Source organism: Spodoptera frugiperda, chromosome 24 (assembly GCF_023101765.2).
Source record: "Spodoptera frugiperda isolate SF20-4 chromosome 24, AGI-APGP_CSIRO_Sfru_2.0, whole genome shotgun sequence".
Taxonomy (NCBI): domain Eukaryota; kingdom Metazoa; phylum Arthropoda; class Insecta; order Lepidoptera; family Noctuidae; genus Spodoptera; species Spodoptera frugiperda.
Window position 1 is genome coordinate 6,224,898 of NC_064235.1, and position 23,507 is coordinate 6,248,404.

General features: G+C 42.2%; 1 protein-coding gene across 5 annotated transcripts in view; it reads right to left on the minus strand.

Annotated features, from left to right (window-relative positions):
- The window catches only part of LOC118278554 (poly [ADP-ribose] polymerase tankyrase), a 137,046-nt gene that overhangs the window by 97,331 nt on the left and 16,208 nt on the right, over nucleotides 1–23,507 (minus strand). The window contains exons 10-25 of one of the 5 annotated variants that reach the window (XM_050703442.1): nucleotides 22,593–22,730; nucleotides 20,954–21,107; nucleotides 20,004–20,072; nucleotides 18,955–19,120; nucleotides 18,255–18,400; nucleotides 17,024–17,097; nucleotides 16,161–16,393; nucleotides 14,606–14,818; nucleotides 13,880–13,992; nucleotides 12,896–13,012; nucleotides 10,388–10,434; nucleotides 9,139–9,296; nucleotides 8,536–8,698; nucleotides 7,282–7,408; nucleotides 5,321–5,477; nucleotides 3,465–4,370 (exon numbers count right to left, since the gene is read on the minus strand). In XM_050703442.1, coding sequence (XP_050559399.1) covers nucleotides 4,308–4,370; nucleotides 5,321–5,477; nucleotides 7,282–7,408; nucleotides 8,536–8,698; nucleotides 9,139–9,296; nucleotides 10,388–10,434; nucleotides 12,896–13,012; nucleotides 13,880–13,992; nucleotides 14,606–14,818; nucleotides 16,161–16,393; nucleotides 17,024–17,097; nucleotides 18,255–18,400; nucleotides 18,955–19,120; nucleotides 20,004–20,072; nucleotides 20,954–21,107; nucleotides 22,593–22,730 — 2,138 coding nt within the window. In that variant the 3' untranslated portion in view covers nucleotides 3,465–4,307. Of the gene's footprint in view, nucleotides 1–1,951; nucleotides 4,371–5,320; nucleotides 5,478–7,281; nucleotides 7,409–8,535; nucleotides 8,699–9,138; nucleotides 9,297–10,387; nucleotides 10,435–10,524; nucleotides 10,572–12,848; nucleotides 13,013–13,879; nucleotides 13,993–14,605; nucleotides 14,819–16,160; nucleotides 16,394–17,023; nucleotides 17,098–18,254; nucleotides 18,401–18,954; nucleotides 19,121–20,003; nucleotides 20,073–20,953; nucleotides 21,108–22,592; nucleotides 22,731–23,507 lie in introns of those variants that run through there. The other 4 variants (XM_050703444.1, XM_050703447.1, XM_050703446.1 and 1 more) reach the window with 4 other exon arrangements.

A 23,507-nucleotide genomic window follows, 5' to 3' on the forward strand; every position in this document is an offset into this window, starting at 1 on the left:
ATTGTATAATATTATGCATATTAATCCTCAAAGAGTAGGCATCCACTTTTGACCAGTATTTAATGTTACGAGTCCCATGTAATAGGGGGTGATCTTATTAATACATAAGTTGGTAAACGAGCAGACGGATAGATCACCTAAAGGTAAGTGATCGCTGCCGCCCATGGACATTCGAAACACCAGAGGCGTTACAAGCAGCGGCGTAACTATACCGTTCGGGGCCTGCGGCAAATTCGTTGGATGAGCTTCTCTTCCCAATATAAAAGAATATAGTTCAGATGATAATTTTTCAACTGGGGTTGATGATAATTTTCCAGCCTCTGGGCCCAATTAAATATTATTGAATGTAAAAGTTTGTGTGTTTCTTTGTTATTTTTAATAACATCATGACACTGCTGAAGGGATCGGGATGGGTACAGAGGAAGACTATGGTCTGGAATAGCACATAGGCTACATTTTATCCAACGAGAACGCAAGCGAAGCCCCGGACAGAAGTGGTGGTAAATGAAGTTTATAAAAAGCTTGCTCTACTGTGTTGCAATGTGAGTGACTTTGTAAAAGTCATGTTAAATATTATGTTATTTAGATGTTAAGCAGTATTGAGGTCGTTACTATTATTATTTATTTAGTAAGAAGTTGCACCTCTAGGCATTGATCTCATTTAGTTTAATAGATAAATAGTCCAGTCATTTGGTAGTTTTACTTTTTATCTACCAAATGACTGGACTAAAATGTCATGTCTTAATTTTATGTATAAATAGATTTAGTATTCTGACCTTACTATCTCATTGGCAAAACTGGGGGCTTACGGTTCTCGAATGCGAACTTTAGTTTAATCTTCGGCCGTAGATTTTATTGATTTACTAATAAAATAACTTTAATTTCATATAAAAACCTACGTATTTATCTTCATTCCATTCGTTCAATTTTGTACACAAAAGTTCGCAATAAATAGAATTGTAGTACGTAATCTGCGAATTTTTTTCTGTAATGATAGATTTTACGTAAGATTTTATAAATGAATAGGTAAATAAATAAAACCAACAAACTCCATCGTTCAGAATTTAATTCTTCCATTTTAAAAACTATGTATTGTATATATATAAAATACACACGACAATTGTGAAATGTCCATCGTTTCCATTTCACTACAAATGTATCACGACAATTGTTTCAGGGAGCGGGGCAGAGATCTAGGTTAATAAAAGCATATTACACAACCTTTTATTATTTTATTTCAAATACTTCTATGTAAATTACATGACTAATCTTTTTTTTTTTGAGGGGGAAAATTACCTAATGACTTCTCTCGCCTTGGGCGAGGTGACGGAGAGTGTCAGACTCTTACTGACTAAAAACTACCCCGTTCCTACTCCTGCTTTTCGAGCCGGAGCCCCGGTAAGCCGTTACGCTGCCTCAAAGAGCCATCAGACCACCACAGATGGGGCTCAGTAGAGCTGATGCCTGATCCGGAGCTGCGGACTGCCTAGCGGGTTGCCGGGGCTCCGACTCGAAAAGCAGGAGTAGGAACGGGGTGGTTTTTAGTCAGTAAGAGTCTGACACTCCCTCTCGCCCACGGTGGGAGAAGTCATTGGACGATAATCCCCCCTCAAGCTAATCTTCTATCAATTATTAAAAGTAAAAATTAGTCATGTAATCACACATATCAGAATAATTCTTTTTAAGTAGTCGATAGCTTATAAAAAATCCCGCTACAGGCGTATTTATGTCGAAAACAGTCGATTCGAAGCAATTATTATTTTATTTTCAAAAATACATTTCATTAACTTCTGTATTCCTCCTACCAAACATTATTGTAATATTAATTTATTTATACGAAAAATTTTGTTTCTTTTTACAAAAATAATGTGACATTTTCCAAGTTATATGTACTTTCTAAGATTATTTAGACACCACTGACAAACGGTGAAGGAAAACATCGTGAGGAAACCTGGGCTTATAATTTCAAATTATAAGTTTGAAATCGCCACGCATTGAGCAAGCGTGGTGATTAATGCTCAAACCTTCTCCGTGTGAGAAGAGGCTTTTGGTCAGCAGTGGCCACTTATAGGCTGTTGATGTGAACTACCGGTTCAAATTCTTCTATGTTGGAGATCGCAGTATAAAAGGTTCAGGTATATCAAAGAATGCTGCTAGCCACTGAGCCGGGTATTACACACCCGCGTCAAGAATAGAAGTGGTGATCAAAATTTTTCGTATAAAAAAAATACAATGAGAATTCTACACTAAAAAAAGTACTAATAGTAAAAAAAAAACATTCATTTATATACAAAATTAAAATTTTAAGATTAAAACTTCACTCATACATACATTTTATTTTAATTTTTTATTAATTTATTATCATTCATCGAAAATAAGTTTTCTTTATTTTGACACAAAAATATTTTCAAGTCGATTTACTATTGAAACACATAATTGCACTTTTTAACCGACTTCAAAAAAAGCGAGCTATGTATGTTTGATTTTCATGGTATAAGCCGGTAAACGAGCAGACGGATCACCTGATGGTAAGCAATCGCCGCCGCCCATGGACACTTGAAACACCAGAGGCGTTACAAGTGCATTGCCGGCCTTTTGGGGATTCGGAATTTAAGGGTTGTTGGGGAATCGGGAAAAATTGAAAGCGTTAACCTTTTTATTAATAAAAAGTAGTTTTATTCCTATCTAACTAATATTATAAATGCGAAAGTTTGTGTGTATGTATGTTTGTTACTCAATCACGTCAAAACGGCTGAAGGGATCGGGATGAAATTTGGAACAGGAGTAGATTATGGTCTGGAATAACACATAGACTACTTTTTATGAAACTAACGCCCGAATACACAAACGCTACTCAATTTTAAGTTGTACTTAAATATCGTGCTATCTCTGTCATTTTATAAAGAATTGATAGGGATAGTACTACATTTGAGAGCGTCTTAAAATTGAGTAGCGTTTGAGTATGAAATAGTAAAATAGTGCTATATATGTGTATAAATAGTAAATTAACTACTTTTCAAATGCTACTGAGTTTCAGTATTATTATTTTAAAATATTATATTGACATACGAATACTTGTCATATCTCTTTAGTGGCAAATATAAGGTGTTCTAAAAGTATCTGCCACGGCTTTAATGGGAGGTAGTGTTATGTTTGAACATTACATACAACAGTGAAGAAATTTCGTACCCCGGACCAGTTAATTCAATTTGAGAACATAAAGAAGTTAAATAAACATTGACTCTACTCTGCATAAAGTGGTTTACAAATACGCACGATGCGTCACTTCGTCAATGAAAACAATTGATAGCAATTGTTAATAGAGACAGTGAAAGAGATAGCTCTTTCATAACAAACTCATACATAGATTTTTTATATGAAAAAAAAAACTCATAATCAATAATTTATATTTACTATTGTAATTTTCAAACAAAACACTACCTCCCATTAAAGCCGTGGCAGATACTTTTAGAACGCCTAGTACAATGTAACACCCATTTTTCACCAGTTATGATGAGCCAATGAATATAATTGGTGGAAGCCAAACGCATCCACAGCAACGTAGCATAGCACATCTATGGTGGAAAAGCATCCAACAGTTTTTGGAAAACAAACCTAGAATCTTTCGATTTTGATCACATTATAACATCAATATAATAGTATTCGCATGTCATATAAATGTCATGGGATCCTATGACAATGTCATTCAATACGGTAGCAGACAGGGTATGACAATTAAAAATCTATTTAGTCCGTCAGTTAGATAATGAACGCAGAGGTGCACATTGCGGCACGTAATCCCGCTATACAATGTACACCCACTTTTCACCATTTGCATTATAAGTCCCATGTAATAGGGGGTGAGCCGAGACGTATCACCTGATAGTAAGCAATCGTCACCGCCCATGGACACTTGAAACACCAGAGGCGTTACAAGTGCGTTGCCGGCCTTTTAGGTGTTAGGAATTTAAGGGTTGTTGGGGAATCGGGGATTAGGAAAATTAGGAAGGGGTGTAATTGGGCCTCCGGTAACCTCACTCACACAACACAAGCGTTGTTTCACGTCGGTTTTCTGCTCGGCCGTGGTATCACTCCGGTCGAGCCGGCCCAGCAGTGCCGAAGCATGGCTCTCCCCCACTTACTGCCGCACTCAGAAACATTTAATGATTACTTAAATTATTCCTTAGTAGTGATTTTGTTTCTCTATATTGTATGACATTGTCATAAGTCGCGATGACGCGGCGTCATAGGCTATCAGTCGTCGGGCGACACAGTCCGCACAGTAACGCGAGCACTGACCGTCACTCTCACACGCCGGGGTTCGGTTCCCCGCTGACGATTTGGTATGTTATCAAATACTCGGGATACGCCTGGAAAGGAAAAAATAATACTATTGAGTTATACAAATAAATAGTACTTATTACAAAAAAAACAGGTTTATCAGAGAATGCTATTGTTTATCAGTTAATACCAAAGTTAAAGTCAACAATTCAAAGTAAAAAAGTTAAAGTCAAATTAATTTACTTCAAATGGACCAGCATGCCACTTTTGAACGTCAAAGCAAATATTATAATAATAATTAAGAATGTCTGTTTGTCTATCAATCTTCTAGTGAAGCTATTAGCTCATTTCAACTGAAGTTTATGATCGGGTATACGATACCCGCAAAAAATATCGCTAAACCCTCTTTTAGCCGAGGGCATAATTTTTAACCGACTTCCTAAAAAGGAAGAGTTTATCAATTTGGACAGTATCACGCCTTTTATCCCCGAAGGGGTAGGCAGAGATGCACATTGCCGCTGTGCTAAAGAGCTCAGTAATACTTCGTCCGACCAGGTAATCGAACCCGAGACCACTTGCCCAGCAGTCGCACTTGCAACCACCAGTTTTTTTTTGATAATGATTGCATTACCTGTTCCCCCCTATAAACGACGTACTCGGGGAAGCAGAGCCCCCCCTGCGAGGGGCGGCCGGCGACGGAGTGGTGGCCGGGGGGGGCGTGCGCCATCTAGCTAGTTTATTATAATAATATAATAATGATTGCATTACCTGTTCCCCCCTATAAACGACGTACTCGGGGAAGCAGAGCCCCCCCTGCGAGGGGCGGCCGGCGACGGAGTGGTGGCCGGGGGGGGCGTGCGCCATCTAGCTAGTTTATTATAATAATATAATAATGATTATATTACCTGTTCCCCCCTATAAACGACGTACTCGGGAAAGCAGAGCCCCCCTGCGAGGGGCGGCCGGCGACGGAGTGGTGGCCGGGGGGCGTGCGCCATCTAGCTAGTTTATTATAATAATATAATAATGATTGCATTACCTGTTCCCCCCTATACACGACGTACTCGGGGAAGCAGAGCCCCCCCTGCGAGGGGCGGCCGGCGACGGAGTGGTGGCCGGGGGGGGCGTGCGCCATCTTCATCGCGCTCATCAGCTGGAACGCGCGGCCCAGGGTCACGCGGCACAGGAGCATTTGTCTGAGGGGACAAAATAAATAATAATGAAATAAAAATCTTTATAAAACAAGCATTTATGAGCAATGCTTTCGGTACGTATGGGCCGGCTCGACTGGACTGATACCACGGCCTCACATAAAATGGAGGGCCTACTCTAATTCAACGAAAAACTAAATTTCGTCTGAAACTTCGCAAATTTCGTACTACAATTCCATTCATTGCGACCCTTTGTAAGCAAAAATGAACGAATGAAATGTAAATAGGTTTTGATTTGTAATTAAAAAATAAAACGTTATTTTAAGTAATTTCATTAGTATATTAATAAAACCTACGGCCGAAAATTAAACGAAACTACGGATTCGAGAACCGGAGTAGGACCCCTGACGTGGAACAACGCTTGCGTTATGTTTCGTTGTGTGAGTGAATCTTCCCAACACCCGATTCCCCGACAACCCTTAAACTCCTAACCCCCGAAAGGCGGCGGGTGCGTTGCCACGCACTTATAACGCCTCTGGTGTTTCCCATTCTCGCATGGAGCAACTCTTTGTGTGATCCACAAATTGTAGTTTCGGGTCTGGGTGTCATGTGTATGTGAACTTATATGTTGTTGAACGCACACACGATACAGGAGAAAATCCTAGTGTCGTGCAAACACCCTTAAATTCCTAACCCCCAAAAGGCCGGCAACGCACTTGTAACGCCTCTGGTGTTTCAAGTGTCCATGGACGGCGGCGATTGCTTACCATCAGATGATCCGTCTGCTACGAGCAGACGCATAACTCGCTTATACCATAACTCACTCACACAACGAAACACAACGCAAGCGTTGTTTCACGTCGGTTTTCTGTGAGGCCGTGGTATCACTCCGGTCGAGCCGGCCCATTCGTGCCGAAGCATGGCTCTCCCACACTTAAACACCTTTCTAAAGGCTCATTTTTTTAGGTGGCAAACGAGGAGACCGTTCACTTGATGGTAAGCAATCGCCGCCGCCCATGGACACCCGAAACATCAGAGGCGTTACAATACTGTTGCCAGAATTTTGGGGTTAGGAATTTAAGGGTTGTTGAGGAATCGGGTATTGGGAAGATTTGGAAGGGGGTAATTCACGTCGGTTTTCTGTATTATTTGAAAAACTAGTATAATTGAACCACCAATTGGAAGAAGGGAATAAACGCCACTTTTTGACTTATTCAGTTTTTTACACTTTTATATTCTATAGACGTAGCGCTATATTGTGAGTTCGTAGAAAGGAACAAAAACCACTTGCTTCGTATAGATTCATGCGGCCATGAAAAACGTTAGTTGGAAGAACGGAATAAATCCTGACTTTATTTACTGCATATGTTACTAAAATACCCATAAATGAGAAAAAAATGAACGACATAAATAAAATAACCCAATACATCCCTGAGGAATTCAAAGATTTTTATGATAATATTCTCACCTGGCCAACTACAAGTACCGAGAATGAAGAAATAGATGTATAATAGAGTGTTCTTACGTTTTTCTAATTAATAAAGAAGTTTTTGTGATCATAATGTCTATTTTGTTAAATTATTTTGTATATAGATGTTATAAATTAGAAGAAGGGAATAAATCCAACACTTTTAAATAAATACATATATATAAATAAGTATTATATATTTCAGCCAGATCTATTAGTAAATAAGTAAGAATTTATATTTTCTTTAATATCAATGATGTCACATGAGCCTATAAGTTGAGAGTAAAAAGTTATAAAGTTTTTTTTGATTATCTCCATTCTTGTTTTTTGGATTTATTCCCTTCTTCCAATTGGTGGTTCAATGATTATGGATCCACGGACCTGTGACAGAGGTAGCAGCTCCGGTCCTTATGCGCGGGGCAGCCGGAGCCGCCGCCGAAGCCGTACACGTACTGGTTGCTCTTCGACGAGTGTTCCGCGAAGTATATGCCGGCGCCGAACATGCCGCCTGGGGGGTGGGCAGAGCAAAGTCAAAGTCAAAATTATTTATTTCAAATGATAAATGACAAATGATAAATGATATTTATTTCTGTAAATAGATTATAAAATAACACTTTTACACGTCAATATTTCAAATAGCTAGATGAGGCCGGCATTTCCTATCCGACTACTCTGAGAAGAAATGCCGAAACAAACTCAGAGGTCATAGTCTCTTTTAAAGTCCAGACAATATACAAATAGACAAATAGACCAGGAAGGCACTTTTGAATGTCAAAGCAAATAATAATAATAAAAATGATTATTTGGGATAAAAAGTTGGATTACAGAGAAATTCTTATTATATAAAGTAAAGTACATATATAGAACCTGAATTAGGTGTAAGCCTGTATTTCAGGTTAAAAGAAGTGCTGATTAAAAAATGTCGGTCAGTCCTCTAGTTGCTCTATTTGCTCGTTCCAAAGTGTAGATTCCTATGTAGAAGAACGAGCAAGAAACTCCATAGGTTACTCTTTTCCAATCAGGTTCACAATACAATACTTGGTTACATTGTTTCGTTTGTTCAATTATGTGAGAACAATGTAAAACATTTACGTAAGTAAACCCCGAATAATGCTACTCAATTTTAAGTTGTACTTAAATATCATTTTATAAAGAATTGAAAGTGACAGAACTAGTTTTAAGAGCGTCTTAAAATTGAATAGCGTTTGAGTATTTGGACATAAGCCGATAACATAATAATTATAGGAATATTTTTTTTCTAATTAAAATATTTCTTTCTTATTCTTTTTTAAAAAAACGTTGCCCCACACTAGGATTTTCTCCTATGTCGTGGATGCGTTTACAAACATACAAGTTCACGTATACATGACACCCAGACCCGAAACAACAATTTGTGGATCACACAAAGAGTTGCTCCGTGCGGGAATCGAACCCGTAGCGCAGTAGCCAGTTGCCCAGCCACCGCACTAACCATGCAGTCAAATCAAATGAATGAATGAAAATACGATTATTTTGGGATATTTTATTATATTGAAATATCAAAATAATTTATTTTTGACCTAGGAAACTACCCAATTGTAATAGCAGACTAAGGTCCCTAGTGACTCGTCTGCCTCCTATCCCATAAAAACTGACCAATATAAGCGTGTCGCTCGTCGAAGCCCTTCTGCACGATGGCGTTGATGAAGGGGCTCCCGTGGAAGAGCATGCGCTCGTTGTGCGCGCCCGCCTCCTCCAGGACCTCGCGCCGACGGTGCTGGTAGCGCTCCCAGAGACGACCGTTTACTAGTTTCTGTATCTGTTTTAAATCGTCGTATCGTTAGTAAAGTAAAATATTCAATGTCATAAATGGTATTTATTTTGCAAATAGACTACAATGTATCTCTTTTACACGTCAATCTCTTAAATAACTAGATGAGGCCGGCATTTCCTATCCGACTACTCTGAGAAGAAATGCCGAAACAAACTCAGAGGTCATAGTCTCTTTTAAAGTCCAGACAAATCAAAGATGTCGGAGAACTGTGCAAGTTGATTCTGTAGTGGTCTTTAGAGGAAAGGACCACAACAGTTTGGACGGGCCTGTACAGATGGCAGCACGCATGTGTTAATGCTATAAACCTCACGGAGCCCGAGAGCTTTCCAACGATTGTAAAACCGTGGAAATCGGTTCGTGTGTACTGAAGTTATAGCAATACTTAGATAAAACAAATCAAAGTAAGATTAAATACGAGTACATACCCTAACAACATTATAATGCGTGAACATCCCCCCCGCATGGTCTCTGTGCGCGCGCACGGTCCCCTGCATCTCCCTCTCTACGATGGTATACTCGCTCTCCACGCACTCCCCCTCCGCGGGGGGCGCCACCTCCACTAGTGTAGTGCCGCCGTACCATTCTGGAATAAAGCATTTATCGATCATTCATTTATTTCTTATACTTGTTTGTTACATTTTTAAATATTAAATTAAAAGAAAAAAAAAACATTTAAAAATATAAAAAGCAGTAGCCCACCAGTAACGGGATAAATCCAAGCTACCGGTGGTCAGGGCTCAAGAGAGAGGAATTTCCGGACAATACGCGCCGTGTCCAGAAGTAAAGCATTATTATTATGTATTACTAAACACATATATACACTAGAATATTGAAATTGAAATTACCAAATACTTATTTAATTAATTTTAATATGATATTAAATTAATACTAAAAGCCCTTCCTCTCTCCTACGAATTTTATATTTTGCTGTGCCCGACAGGGTCCATAATTGTGACTAAATACTGTATTTTCTAACACCTGTGTACATTATGGATACAATAAATACTAGAATACTTGAATCACACAAAGTTTGCAAGTGTGCTTACCCCGGACTAGTTAATTCAATTTGAGAACATAAAGAAGTTAAATAAACATTGACTCTACTCTGCATAAAGTGGTTCACAAATACGCACGATGCGACAGAGACAGTGAAAGAGATAGCTCTTTCATAACAAACTCATACATAGATTTTTTTGTATGAAAAAGAAATTACTCATAATCAATCATTTATATTCACTATTGTAATCTTCAAACACAACACTACCTCCCATTAAAGCCGTGGCAGATACTTTTAGAACACACTATATTTATTACTAAATAACGTAAAAACGGTTGAAGGTATAGGGATGAAATTTGGAACAGAGGTAGATTATGATATGGTATAATACATAGGCTACTTTTTATCCAATTTAAATTAAGTTTTTCTACTATCCTCACAGAACTCCGATGTGAAACAACGCTTGCGTTGTTTCGTTGTAGGAGTGAGGTTACCGGAGACCCCTTCCCAATCCCCGATTCCCCAAAAACCCTTGAATTCTTAAATTCTTAACCCCCAAAAGGCCGGCAACGCACTTGTAACGCCTCTGGTGTGTCAAGTGTCCATGGGCGGCGGCGATTGCTTACCATCAGGTGACCCATCAGCTCATTTACCGGCTTATACCATATGAAACATACCTGAGGCAGCCTGCAAGCTATGCCTGGCAGCCTTGAGCAGTCGGTGCCTGTGTCCGTAGGCCGCCACGCCGACGGCGATTGCTTACCATCAGGTGACCCATCAGCTAGTTTACCGGCTTATACCATATGAAACATACCTGAGGCAGCCTGCAAGCTATGCCTGGCAGCCTTGAGCAGTCGATGCCTGTGTCCGTAGGCCGCCACGCCGACGGTGATTACTTACCATCAGGTGATACGTCTGCTCGTTTACCTGCTTATACCATATGAAACGTACCTGAGGCTGCTTGCAAGCTATGCCTGGCAGCCTTGAGTCTTGAGCAGCCGGTGCCTGTGTCCGTAGGCCGCCACGCCGACGGCGATTACTTACCATCAGGTGATACATCAGCTGGTTTGCCGTCTTATACCATAACCACTCAAACGTCCGGCCCGCGCGACCGTTTATCTCTCTAACGTCCAGCCGCGCACGGCATCCGAACCGCGCGCGACTCGCAAGTTCGTCGTAACAAAAAACCTATATAGCTACTGAACCGTTAACCGTAACCTTATTTTTTCGTCGAACAATTTATTCAGCTGTATAATCAGTCAAAACTCACCAAACAAGACCGTATTTTAAACTAGAGGGAGTCAAACACAACTCGTCGCTTTGGATACTATAGTATCCATGGGCGTATGACGCTCCTTTTTTTGGATACCGTGCTATCCATGAACGTTAGAGTGGATAAAGAACGTACCTGAGGCAGCTTGCAAGCTATGCCTGGCAGCTTTAAGCAGTCGGTGCCTGTGTCCGTAGGCCGCCACGCCGACGGCGATTGCTTACCATCAGGTGACCCATCAGCTAGTTTACCGGCTTATACCATATGAAACGTACCTGAGGCAGCTTGCAAGCTATGCCTGGCAGCCTTGAGCAGTCGGTGCCTGTGTCCGTAGGCCGCCACGCCGACGGCGATTGCTTACCATCAGGTGACCCATCAGCTAGTTTACCGGCTTATACCATATGAAACATACCTGAGGCAGCTTGCAAGCTATGCCTGGCAGCCTTGAGCAGTCGGTGCCTGTGTCCGTAGGCCGCCACGCCGACGGCGATTGCTTACCATCAGGTGACCCATCAGCTAGTTTACCGGCTTATACCATATGAAACGTACCTGAGGCAGCTTGCAAGCTATGCCTGGCAGCCTTGAGCAGTCGGTGCCTGTGTCCGTAGGCCGCCACGCCGACGGCGATTGCTTACCATCAGGTGACCCATCAGCTAGTTTACCGGCTTATACCATAACCACTCAAACGTCCGGCCCGCGCGACCGTTTATCTCTCTAACGTCCAGCCGCGCACGGCATCCGAACCGCGCGCGACTCGCAAGTTCGTCGTAACAAAAAACCTATATAGCTACTGAACCGTTAACCGTAACCTTATTTTTTCGTCGAACAATTTATTCAGCTGTATAATCAGTCAAAACTCACCAAACAAGACCGTATTTTAGACTAGAGGGAGTTAAACACAACCCGTCGCTTTGGATACTATAGTATCCATGGGCGTATGACGCTCCTTTTTTGGATACCGTGCTATCCATGAACGTTAGAGTGGATAAAGAACGTACCTGAGGCAGCTTGCAAGCTATGCCTGGCAGCTTTAAGCAGTCGGTGCCTGTGTCCGTAGGCCGCCACGCCGACGGCGATTGCTTACCATCAGGTGACCCATCAGCTAGTTTACCGGCTTATACCATATGAAACGTACCTGAGGCAGCTTGCAAACTATGCCTGGCAGCCTTGAGCAGTCGGTGCCTGTGTCCGTAGGCCGCCACGCCGACGGCGATTGCTTACCATCAGGTGACCCATCAGCTAGTTTACCGGCTTATACCATATGTAACGTACCTGAGGCAGCTTGCAAGCTATGCCTGGCAGCCTTGAGCAGTCGGTGCCTGTGTCCGTAGGCCGCCACGCCGACGGCGATTGCTTACCATCAGGTGACCCATCAGCTAGTTTACCGGCTTATACCATATGAAACGTACCTGAGGCAGCTTGCAAGCTATGCCTGGCAGCCTTGAGCAGTCGGTGCCTGTGTCCGTAGGCCGCCACGCCGACGGCGATTGCTTACCATCAGGTGATACGTCTGCTCGTTTACCGGCTTATGCCCCATAACCACTCAAACGTCCGGCCCGCGCGACCGTTTATCTCTCTAACGTCCAGCCGCGCACGGCATCCGAACCGCGCGCGACTCGCAAGTTCGTCGTAACAAAAAACCTATATAGCTACTGAACCGTTAACCGTAACCTTATTTTTTCGTCGAACAATTTATTCAGCTGTATAGATAATCAGTCAAAACTCACCAAACAAGACCGTATTTTAAACTAGAGGGAGTTAAACACAACTCGTCGCTTTGGATACTATAGTATCCATGGGCGTATGACGCTCCATTTTTTTTTGGATACCGTGCTATCCATGAACGTTAGAGTGGATAAAGAACGTACCTGAGGCAGCTTGCAAGCTATGCCTGGCAGCTTTGAGCAGTCGGTGCCTGTGTCCGTAGGCCGCCACGCCGACGGCGCGTAGATCTTCGTGGGACATCTCCGATAGTATGTCTACTGTTATCTGTTCTCGCTCTAGCACTTGCGTTAGCTGTTCTAGACCGATGCTGTGGGAGAGAGATAGTGATATTTGGTGAGTAAATTTAAAAAATATTTGATAAATGATATTTATTTCTGTAAATAGGTAATAAAATAACACTTTTACACGTCAATATTTCAAATAGCTAGATGAGGCCGGCATTTCCTATCCGACTACTCTGAGAAGAAATGCCGAAACAAACTCAGAGGTCAATTTAAAAAAAATCTTTGGTCGTTAGTGGTTGCAAGTGTAACTGCCGAACAAACGGGTCTCCAGATTCCTGGGTCGGGCAAAGAATACGGTAGTTTCAAACTAGTCAAATTCAATACATTTATCGAAATGTTCAAAAGCGTTACTTTTCTATGAATTTTGTAGGAGATCGCTGCTTATGACGTCCATTTTTTTTAGTCAAATAGCATACTTATTTGTCTAAAAATTGCTAGAAAAAGTAAAAAATTAAGTATTTCGTCAAAATAATGAATGAAAGTACAATCATTTTGGGATATTTTATTGTATTGAAAAGTCAAAATAATTTATTTTTGACCTAGGAAACTACCCAATTACAGGGCTTTTATCGGCTTCTCGATAATTTCTCAGTAGTAGCACGGAGTCTGGAATTGTGTCCAGTATATGTCAATAGACTCGACCCCTATTACATGGGACTTATAACACAAATGGTGATACATTGTATAGCGGCATTACGTCATTTCAGTGCGGTTACCTGTGAAACAATCCCCCTACCCTTTAATCATCCCCAAATCCCCAAACCCTTAAAGGCCAGCAACGCACTTGTAACTTCTCTAGTGTTTCAAGCATCCATGGGCGGCGGCGATTGCTTACCATCAGGTGACCCGTCTGCTAGTTTACCGGCTTATACCATAAAACAAAGACTAACCTGGACAGGAAGGTTTGTAAGGATTCCGACGTGGACAGAGCTGATGCTGGTCTACCGGCCGCGTCTTCTAAACTTCCTCGAGACCCTTCCGCCCAGTAGTTTGAGGGTACCACCTGGAAAAAGCAATATGAAGTTGGTTTAAATTGATGGAAATTCATTGTTTGAGGTCGCTCAATTAGTTTCAAGATAAACTGGGACTCATTATATTAGCCGTGTGATGACAAAAAAATGGCTGTAACATACGGACAAACGGACAGACAGACATGAGGAATCTGTAAGGATTCCGTTTTTTTGCCATTTATTTGGCTAGGGAACCCTAAAAACAGAAGAGAAAGAAAAAACATTTATTTCACACGCAAATGCGTGTACGCATCAAATGACGTCATGTATGTACTTAAAATATTATGTAAGTATGTAAAATACATATAATTCTTTTTGCGCGTACAAATGAAATTTAGTTCTTTAGTAATTGCGATAAAAACAAAACTAACGAGTATACAAAAAACAGTTTCTTCGGGAGAGTTGTTTGTAATCATGAGTACAATCACGTGTTTAAATATCGTTCACTAATTACCAGTCACCTATATACCTATATACATACATTAATCCTTTAACCGCCGCAGTTGTATATAAGCAACTTAATATTTTATAGTTGCTTATATACAACTTAATATTTTATAGTTGCTTATATACAACTGCGGCGGTTAAAGGGTTAATAATACTCACCGGCAAAGCCAAAGGCACGGTATCCCCACTAGGCATCAACACAGGTTGTTGTGGGGGTGGTAAGGGGGGAGGTAGGGGGGCGGGGGCGGCTACTGAGCCAGCTGCTGACGTCATCGCGTCCTGTAGTAGTGACCTGACGTCTTCGGCCCCAGCTAGGTCCAGGGCTGTTTGCCCTTCTTGATTCTTGAGGTAGGGGTCCGCACCATGAGCGAGCTGTTGGTAGAAAGAATAGGGGATGATGACGGGGTATGAAAATTAAACATTTATTTATATACACTAGTGGTCGCCTAGTGGCCGAAATTCGACCATATATGATTTAATTTACAATACCACTTAACGTACGTTGAAGGATCATTTTTATTTAATTCAAACTCTTTTATAAAACTCTTTTCATATGAGACGTGAGAATATCATCGCAATGTCTATCGATTTTGACGTTTTGTCAAATACGATCAGATACTATGCATGTGTGTGTAATATTTTATTTATTGATTTAATGTACTTTATAAGCATTATTTTTGAAAAATATTAGCGCTATGCACTTCTCCTACACATAAACTATAAGTATACCAAATTTTATGCTCCTACGTCCGCGCAATTTTCGTAAAATGTGGTCCAAAGTTTTTGCATCACGTATTAATATATAGATATCGTCACGCCTTTAATCCCCGAGGGGTAGGCAGAGGTGCACATTATGGCACGTAATGCCACTGTGTTCACCCACTTTTCAAAATTTATGTTGTAAGTCCCACGTAATAGGGGTAAGCCTATTGCCATATACTGGACACAATTCCAGACTCCCTGCTACTACTGAGAAATTTTCGAACAAAAAAAAGCTCAGAAATCTTTACCGACCCGGGCATCGAACCCGAGACCCACTCGACAAATCTAATATATAAAATTCTCGTGTCACAGTTTTCGTTGCCATACTCCTCAGAAACGGCTTGACCGATTTTGATGATTTTTTGTGCTTATCCGGTATCTATGAGAATCGGCCAACATCTATTTTTCATCCCCCTAAATGTTAGGGGTAGTACAACCCTAATTTTTTTAATTTTCCGTGGACAAAGTCGCGGGCAGAAGCTAGTATAATATAATATTACTAGCTACTTCCGCGCGGTTTCACCCGCACTGCTCGTTTCCTATTGATCGTGGCGTGATGATTTATAGCCTATAACCTTCTTCGATAAATACACTATCCAATAGCAAAGAAAAATTCAAATTGGACCAGTAGTCCTTGAGATTAGCGCGTTCAAACAAACAAACAATCAAACAAACAAATTTTTCAGCTTTATAATATTAGTATAGATGGGCCGACGTTTGGCCGCTATCTCGCCTGATGGTAAGCGATGATGCGGCCTACGATGGAGCATGTCTGCCCATAAGCAACCTATTCACTCGGGCTTTGAAGACACCCAGGCTATACCCATCAGGAAACACAGACTCCGGCAAGGAGTTCCACTCCCTAGCAGTTCGCACAAGGAAGCTTGAAGCGAAGCGCTTCGTGCCCGACTCGACTCGCGATTTAAATAGTAATAAAATATTTACAACTTACCAACAACGCACACAACTGCGTCCTCGCTTTATGTGCGGCTTCATGCAGGGGCGTGAATCCCCACCTGTCTGCGGCGTTGGGGGGGGTGCCAGCCCTGAGGAGTAAGGCTGCCAGTTCCACATGGCCGTAGGAGGCTGCGTTGTGGAGGGGCACTAGGCCGCCTTTGTCGCGAGCTGATACTCCGGCACCAGCTTCTAGGAGGGCCTCTGCTACTTCTAGGTTGTTGTAGCCAGCTGTGAAAGAGTAGGAACGAGGTAGTTTTTAGACAGTAAGAGTCTGACACTCCCTCTCGCGTCGCCCAAGGCGGGAGAAGTCATTGGATGATTTTCCCCATCAAAAAAAAAAACCAGCTGTGAAAGAGCAATTATGTTTAAATAAAGCTCCTTATTTCATCTGCCGGCTTCTATCTTTCCAGAGACTCAGGTCTTTCCAAGGTCAGAGTAAATAGGTACTTTCTAAGTCTGTGTGCTCCATCTTCGGCCACATCTTCGCTTCGCCGTCCTGGCAGTAAGCGGGTTGGTGGCCAAACAGAGACTTATAAATATTAAAAAAAACATATTTCACCTTAGTGTGAGTGAGCCATGCTTCGGCACTGCTGGGCCGGCTTGATACTACGGAGTGATACTACGGCTGAGCAGAAAACCGAGAGCGAAACAACGCTTGCGTTGTGTTTCGTTGAGTGAGTGAGGTTATCGAAGGGTCGATTACCCTCTACCCAATCTTCAACAACAACCCTTAAATTCCTAACCCCCAAAAGAGCCCAGCAACGCTCTTGTAACGCCTCTGTTGTACCCTGTGTCCATGGGCGGCGGCGATTGCTTACCATCAGGTGATCCGTCTTCTAATATAGTAAAAGAACTCACCAGCTAGATGTAGAGGCGTAGAGTTCCGTCCGTGCGTGTCTCGACAGTTCACATTCTGTGGCGTTATTAATTTCCTGCAACAGACAATAAAATAAAATAAAATAATGTAACAAACATACAGCAGCGCTATCTAGTGTAATACGTTGAGCAGCAGTTATAAACTAGAAGACAGCTACAATAGACTTCCGGAGCTGCGGACTACCTAGCGGGTTTACCGGGGCTCCGGCTCGACAAGTAGGAGTAGGAACGGGGTGGTTTTTAGTCAGTAAGAGTCTGACACCCTCTCGCCTCGCCCAAGGCGGGAAAAGTCATTGGATGATTTGCCCCCCTCAAAAAAAAAAAACATACATACAGCGCCATCTAGTGTAATACGATGAGCGGCAGTTATAAACTAGAAGACAGCTACAGTAGACTAGTGACGCCATCTACACGCCACCGGTTGGAATATCTACGTCATCGCTGACAATGTGATTGAATGTTTTAAGTAAGCGTCCACAGGCCCGCATCGTACGCATTCCGTATGACGTCATCAGTACGCATCGCATGTAGACATTGCTGATGATGCGGTCCGTACGATGCAGATCAGTGGACGCAGTTGTATGAGTTTCTATACAAGACAAACTAAAATCCGTTGCGTGCGATGCGTACAATGCGGGCCTGTGGACGCGTACCTTTAGAGTGCGGCTTCGAAACCTACCAACGGCTAAGTACCAATGTGACTTTTTCCGAGTTATATGTACTTTCTAAGATTATTTAGACACCACTGACAAACGGTGAAGGAAAACATCGTGAAGAAACCTGGGCTTATAATTTCTAATTATAAGTTTGAAATCGCCAACCCACATTGAGTAAGCGTGGTGATTAAACCATCTCCGTGTGAGAAAAGGCCTTTGGTCAGCAGTGACCACATTATAGGCTTTTTTTTTTTGAGGGGGAAAATCATCCAATAGCTTCTCCCGTCTTATGCGAGGCGAGACGGACTGTCAGACTCTTACTGACTAAAAACCACCCCATTCCTTCTCTTGCTTTGAGCCGGAGCCCCGGTAACCTTTTACGTTGTCCACAGCTCCGGTCACTTATAAGGCTGTTGATGTGATTTTTAATATGTGGGGTGTGCATACCTGTTATGCCATATACCATATGAAATGCCATTATTTTGTTGGTTATGTTAATTGAATATGTGGGTGACTGTGTTGTTGGTGTGCTTATTGTTAAATAAATAAATAAATACCTGGCTCTGGCAAGGTCCCCCCGTTTGGCGGCGTCCAGTAAGGCAGCGTCCCCCCGCAGCGCGTCCGCGGTGTCGCTGTCCCCCGCCCGGACTAGCTGGAGGGGGGTCAGACCGTCGCGGTTTCTACGAGTGGGGTCTGCGCCGTGCTGTAATTTAAACAAAAATTATAGGGTTTTTGTGAAAAACATAACCATAAATAAATTATATTTCTTGATTACAAATTGTTATTTTACCTTAGTCACAAAATAGACTAGTTTCCTACTAGTCAAATTCAATACTTTTTTCGAAACGACAAAAACGATATTTTCTATAAACTTTGTATGAAATACTGCGTTTTGACGTCATCAGATTTTCACGTGATTGAAATTAGCCAGGAAAATTCTAAAATTAAATATATCATCAAATCTATGAATGAAAGTATTATTATTTTTGGATATTTAGTTGTATTGTAAAGTCGAAATAATTTATTTTTGACTAAGGAAACTACCCAAATATTTGAGGTTGATCGATTAGTTTCAAAGCAAGACGAGGGTTTGTAACAATGAGAACGACAACTACTAGGAATCGTGCTATCAAATTATTATGATGATAAAATCGTAATAGCCGATTCTTTGACTAAACAAACATGGACAAAAAAATATACTCCTAATCGGGTATACCACACCCGCGCGAAGAACTGCGGTGGTGAAAATGAACATACCTTTAGTAATAACCGTACGATATCAGCCTTCCCCTTGGCGGCCGCCTCATGTAGGGGGGTGAACCTCCACAGGTCGGCCGCGTTGACCCCCGCCCCCGCAGACACCAGCAGCTCCGTCAGCTCATAGTGGCCGTACGAACACGCGTTGTGGAGGGGGACTAGGCCTCTGGGGGGAGGGGGGATACATGTATTTAGTAAATAATTAAGAAAAAAATAATAAAAGCAACGAGCAGCTCCGTCAGCTCGTAGTGGCCGTACGAACACGCGTTGTGGAGGGGGACTAGGCCTCTGGGGGGAGGGGGGATACATGTATTTAGTAAATAATTAAGAAAAAGGTCGGCCGCGTTAAAAGCAACGAGCAGCTCCGTCAGCTCGTAGTGGCCGTACGAACACGCGTTGTGGAGGGGGACTAGGCCTCTGGGGGAAAAAGAGGGAGACATGTCAGAAATAATAATTTAAATTTCCGTGATACAGGAACAAATAAGTAAATTATGATAATAGGTTATGTGACTATATCCGCTATTATAGTAAAACAACACGGTCTTTCGTTGAAAAGACCACGGTCTTTTTTGCCAGACCATAACATTCCAAATAAAAAAATAATAAAAGCAATGTCACGCCTTTTATCCCTGAAGGGGTAGGCAGAGGTGCACATTACGGCACGTAATGCCGCTATACAATGTACATTGTACACCCACTTTTCACCATTTGTGTTATAAGTCCCATGTAATAAATAATGAAGAGTAATATTATAAATGTGAAAGTTTGAAAAACCGCGCCAGAGTCGTTAGTACTGTCTATTATTAAATACTAATATTAAAAGCTGAAGAGTTCGTTTGTTTGTTTGAACGCGCTAATCTCCGGAACCACTGGTCCGAATTAAATGATTCTTTTTTGAAAACAAAATAGTTCATTTATTGAGGAAGGCTACAGGTTATAAAACATCACGTTACGACCAGGGGTGTGCAGCAAACCGCGCGAGAACAACTAGTCAAAAAGAAAACAGCCATAAAGTTAAAAATATTAGAGAATGTATTAACTCTACTTACCCTTTATCTTTAGCGTGAACATCGGCCCCTCTTTGTAATAGTAATTGAGCTAGTGGAAGACGATTGTACCTGGAACAAAATCTTTATGTAACAGACAGATCATGGTATTTTTGATAGTATAATCGGGTAAACGAGCAGACGGATCACCTGATGGTAAGTGTAGGGACAAATGTTAATGTATGTCGTAATTGTACATTTTATGCTGAATTAGCGTATTATTTATGTGTTAGAGGCGGCTGCACCCACGGTGTAAATAGTCGCAATTATATGGAGTTACAGTACCATCGTTTATTATTCTTCTCCCCTTTTTTTAGGGGGGAATGCTGAATCATCCAATGACTTCTCCCGCCTTGAGGTGAGGCGAGAGGGAGTGTCAGACTCTTACTGACTAGGAACCACCCCGTTCCTACTCATGCTTTGAGCCGGAGCCCCGGTAACCTTTTTTTTTGTCTGCAGCTCCGGACCACAATAGTACCTAAAGTAAGCAATCGCCGCCGCCCATGGACGTTTCCGAAACACCAGAGGCGCTACAAGATGCTTTGCAGATTTTTTGGGGTTAAAAATTTAAGGGTTGTTGGGGAATCCGGAATTGGGAAAATTCTAGCCGGCCAAGCAGTGCCCAAGCATGGCTCTCACACACTAATTACGTTATTGGCTATAAAAAAAATCATTTTTCGTGTTAAACACCATAACTTGACTATTCTAAACTTATATTTGGAATTTTAAGCCTAGGTTTCCTTACGATGTTTTCTTTTAAAAGTATCAGGGGGCTTTCATGGGAATGTTGTCTTTGGGCAAGGCAGGAGGGATGTCAGACTCTTACTGACGACAATATTAGACCACTCCCGTTCTTTAGCGTGAACATCGGCTACTCCTGCAATTTTCGAGCCGGAGCCCTGAAACAAACCCTTCTATAACAGTCCGCAGCTCCGTACTTTTTGAGGACTCACCCTGCAGCGAAGTGTAGTGGGGTGGAGTGCCGTCCATCCACGTCCCTGCAGTTGACCAGCCTGGGTCGCGCGTCCAGGATGGTGCGAGCGTTCTCCACGTCGCCTGTACGAGCTGCTTCTAATAGGCGGAGAGCTGCTGCGTTTGCGCATGCATCTGTGAAAAGAAGAGTGGTTTCAATATCATAAATACTATAAATACTAATATTACAAAGCTGAAGAGTTTGTTTATTGTTTGATTTGTTTGAAAATAATAATCGAATCTTTATTCGGCGAAATATGGGCAAAAAGGTGGTAACAGTAATTATGTACCTAAGCACATTTCACCTTCAGTAGGCATGCGAAAACTTAAATCGTATAGTGTAGACTAAACATTATAAATTATATTCTATACTTCGAAAAAAGATACTCTACAAGTAGTTAGAACAGACCCTAGTTACTAAGCATAAAATTCCGACCAGGCGATATTCTATACTCAATTTCTTACTCTAGGGTATAGGGACTTTTCCTAAGCCGTCTTTTAGCTTCGCTTTCAAATTTCGTTAGTAGGTAACTCAGGATATCTTATTGACGTCACGCGCTGAATCTCCGAACTATGTGGTCCGATTTGCCACATAATCCTCCTTCTGGCGCAGTCGGGTAGTGCATTTATCGAGGAAAGTGGCTATAGGCTATAAACCATCACGCTATGACCAATTCTCCACGAGCCTGTAGCAGAGGCGGGTGCTGCACCGCGCGGAAAAGGGCAGGTGGTATAAATATCATTAATTACCAGCAACGCTCTGATTACATATGCAACTTAGTCTCTAGCGTAGACCTTAGGCTCGGGTATTCTTTATCTAAGGGGAGGGGAAATCATCCAATGACTTCTCCTGCCTCAGGCGAGGCGAGGAGTGTCACATTCTTACTGATTAAAAACCACCTAGTTCCTACTCCTGCTTTTCGAGCCGGAGCCCTGGTAAACCCGCTAAGTAAAACGGGTCTGGTTCTGGTCGGGCGGCGAGCTACCCTTGCTCGCCGTCCGCAGGCCCGCACTTACGGTGGCCGGATATCGTCTCGCGATCCCCGACGCCCGGAGTGTCTCTCGCGACGGCTGGGGCGTGAGGAGGATGTTTCCCTCACCCGCCCCGCCTCCTCCTTATATAGCATAACTGCTTCGCAGAAGAAGGAAACCAAGGACAAACTATCTTACTCGGGTATAAGACACCCACGGGTTGATTGATGCTGGTATAACAAAAAATATCTCACTCTGCAGCAGTCTCTCTATCTTTAGTCTGGTATAAAACACCCACGGGAAGATCGATGCTGGTAGACAAAAAATATCCCACTCCACGGACAGCAATCTCTCTAACGTTAGTCGGGTGGTGTATAACACACCCACAGGAAGAATGGCGGTGGTATATACACGGTACATTACCATCAGGCTGGTACATGGAGTCGGCAGTGGTGTCAGCTCCGCAGGCCAGTAGCAGTCTGCAGGCCGGGTATAACACACCCACGGGAGGAGTGGCGGTGGTATATACACGGTACGTTACCATCAGGCTGGTACATGGAATCGGCGGTGGTGTCAGCCCCGCAGGCCAGTAGCAGTCTGCAGGCCGGGTATAACACACCCACGGGAAGAATAGCGGTGGTATATTACCATCAGGCTGGTACATGGAGTCAGCAGTGGTGTCAGCCCCGCAGGCCAGTAGCAGTCTGCAGGCCGCGGCGGAGTCCCGTCGCGCTGCTACTGCTAAGGCGCTGGAGCCCCGGCCGTCGCACGCGTTTACTTTTGCACCTGGAAATAAGGGGGCATTTCGTCTCCATCAATATCAACATGGCAAGACAATTGAAGTCAAAATCAAAGTTGAAATTGTCCCAAGTCCTATCGAAGTCAAAATTAAAATCAAAGTCGGGATTAAAGTCAAAATCAATATCAGCACCAAAGTCAAATCAATATTCAAAGTCAACATCCAATTTAAAGTCAAGATCAACTTCTAAATAACTGACAATGTCTAAACAAAACCATGGCATCTAAATGCGTTTGTTCAGTAGTGACATGTAGAGTCTAGCCGTCTTTGTTCTTCTCAATCAACATCAATATCAAAGTGCAGGTCAAAGCGAATGAAAGTCAAGGCCAAATTAAAATCAATATAAAAGTTCAAGTTAAAGTCAAAGTCAACATCAAGTTTTAGTTTTCTTTGTTTTAAATTACAATATGTGGAACTCAAAGCGAATTAAAGTCAAGGTCAAAGTCAAGATCAAAGACGAACAGTCAAAGAAGATCAAAATCAAAACATCAAATCAAAGTGATAATAATTATGATATACTCACCATGCCTCAACAACAGGTCCATGGCATCTAAGTGCGCGTGTTCGGTGGCGACGTGTAAATGAGTTTAGCCGTCCTTGTTTTACTCAATCAACATCAATATCAGAGTGGAAGTCAAGGTCAAAGTCAAGAACCAAATCAACATCAAAGTCAAAATCAAGATTAAAGTCAAAGTCAACATCAAAGTTTTATTTTTAATTTAGGTTCTTAACATATATTATGATGAACTCATAACTCACCATGC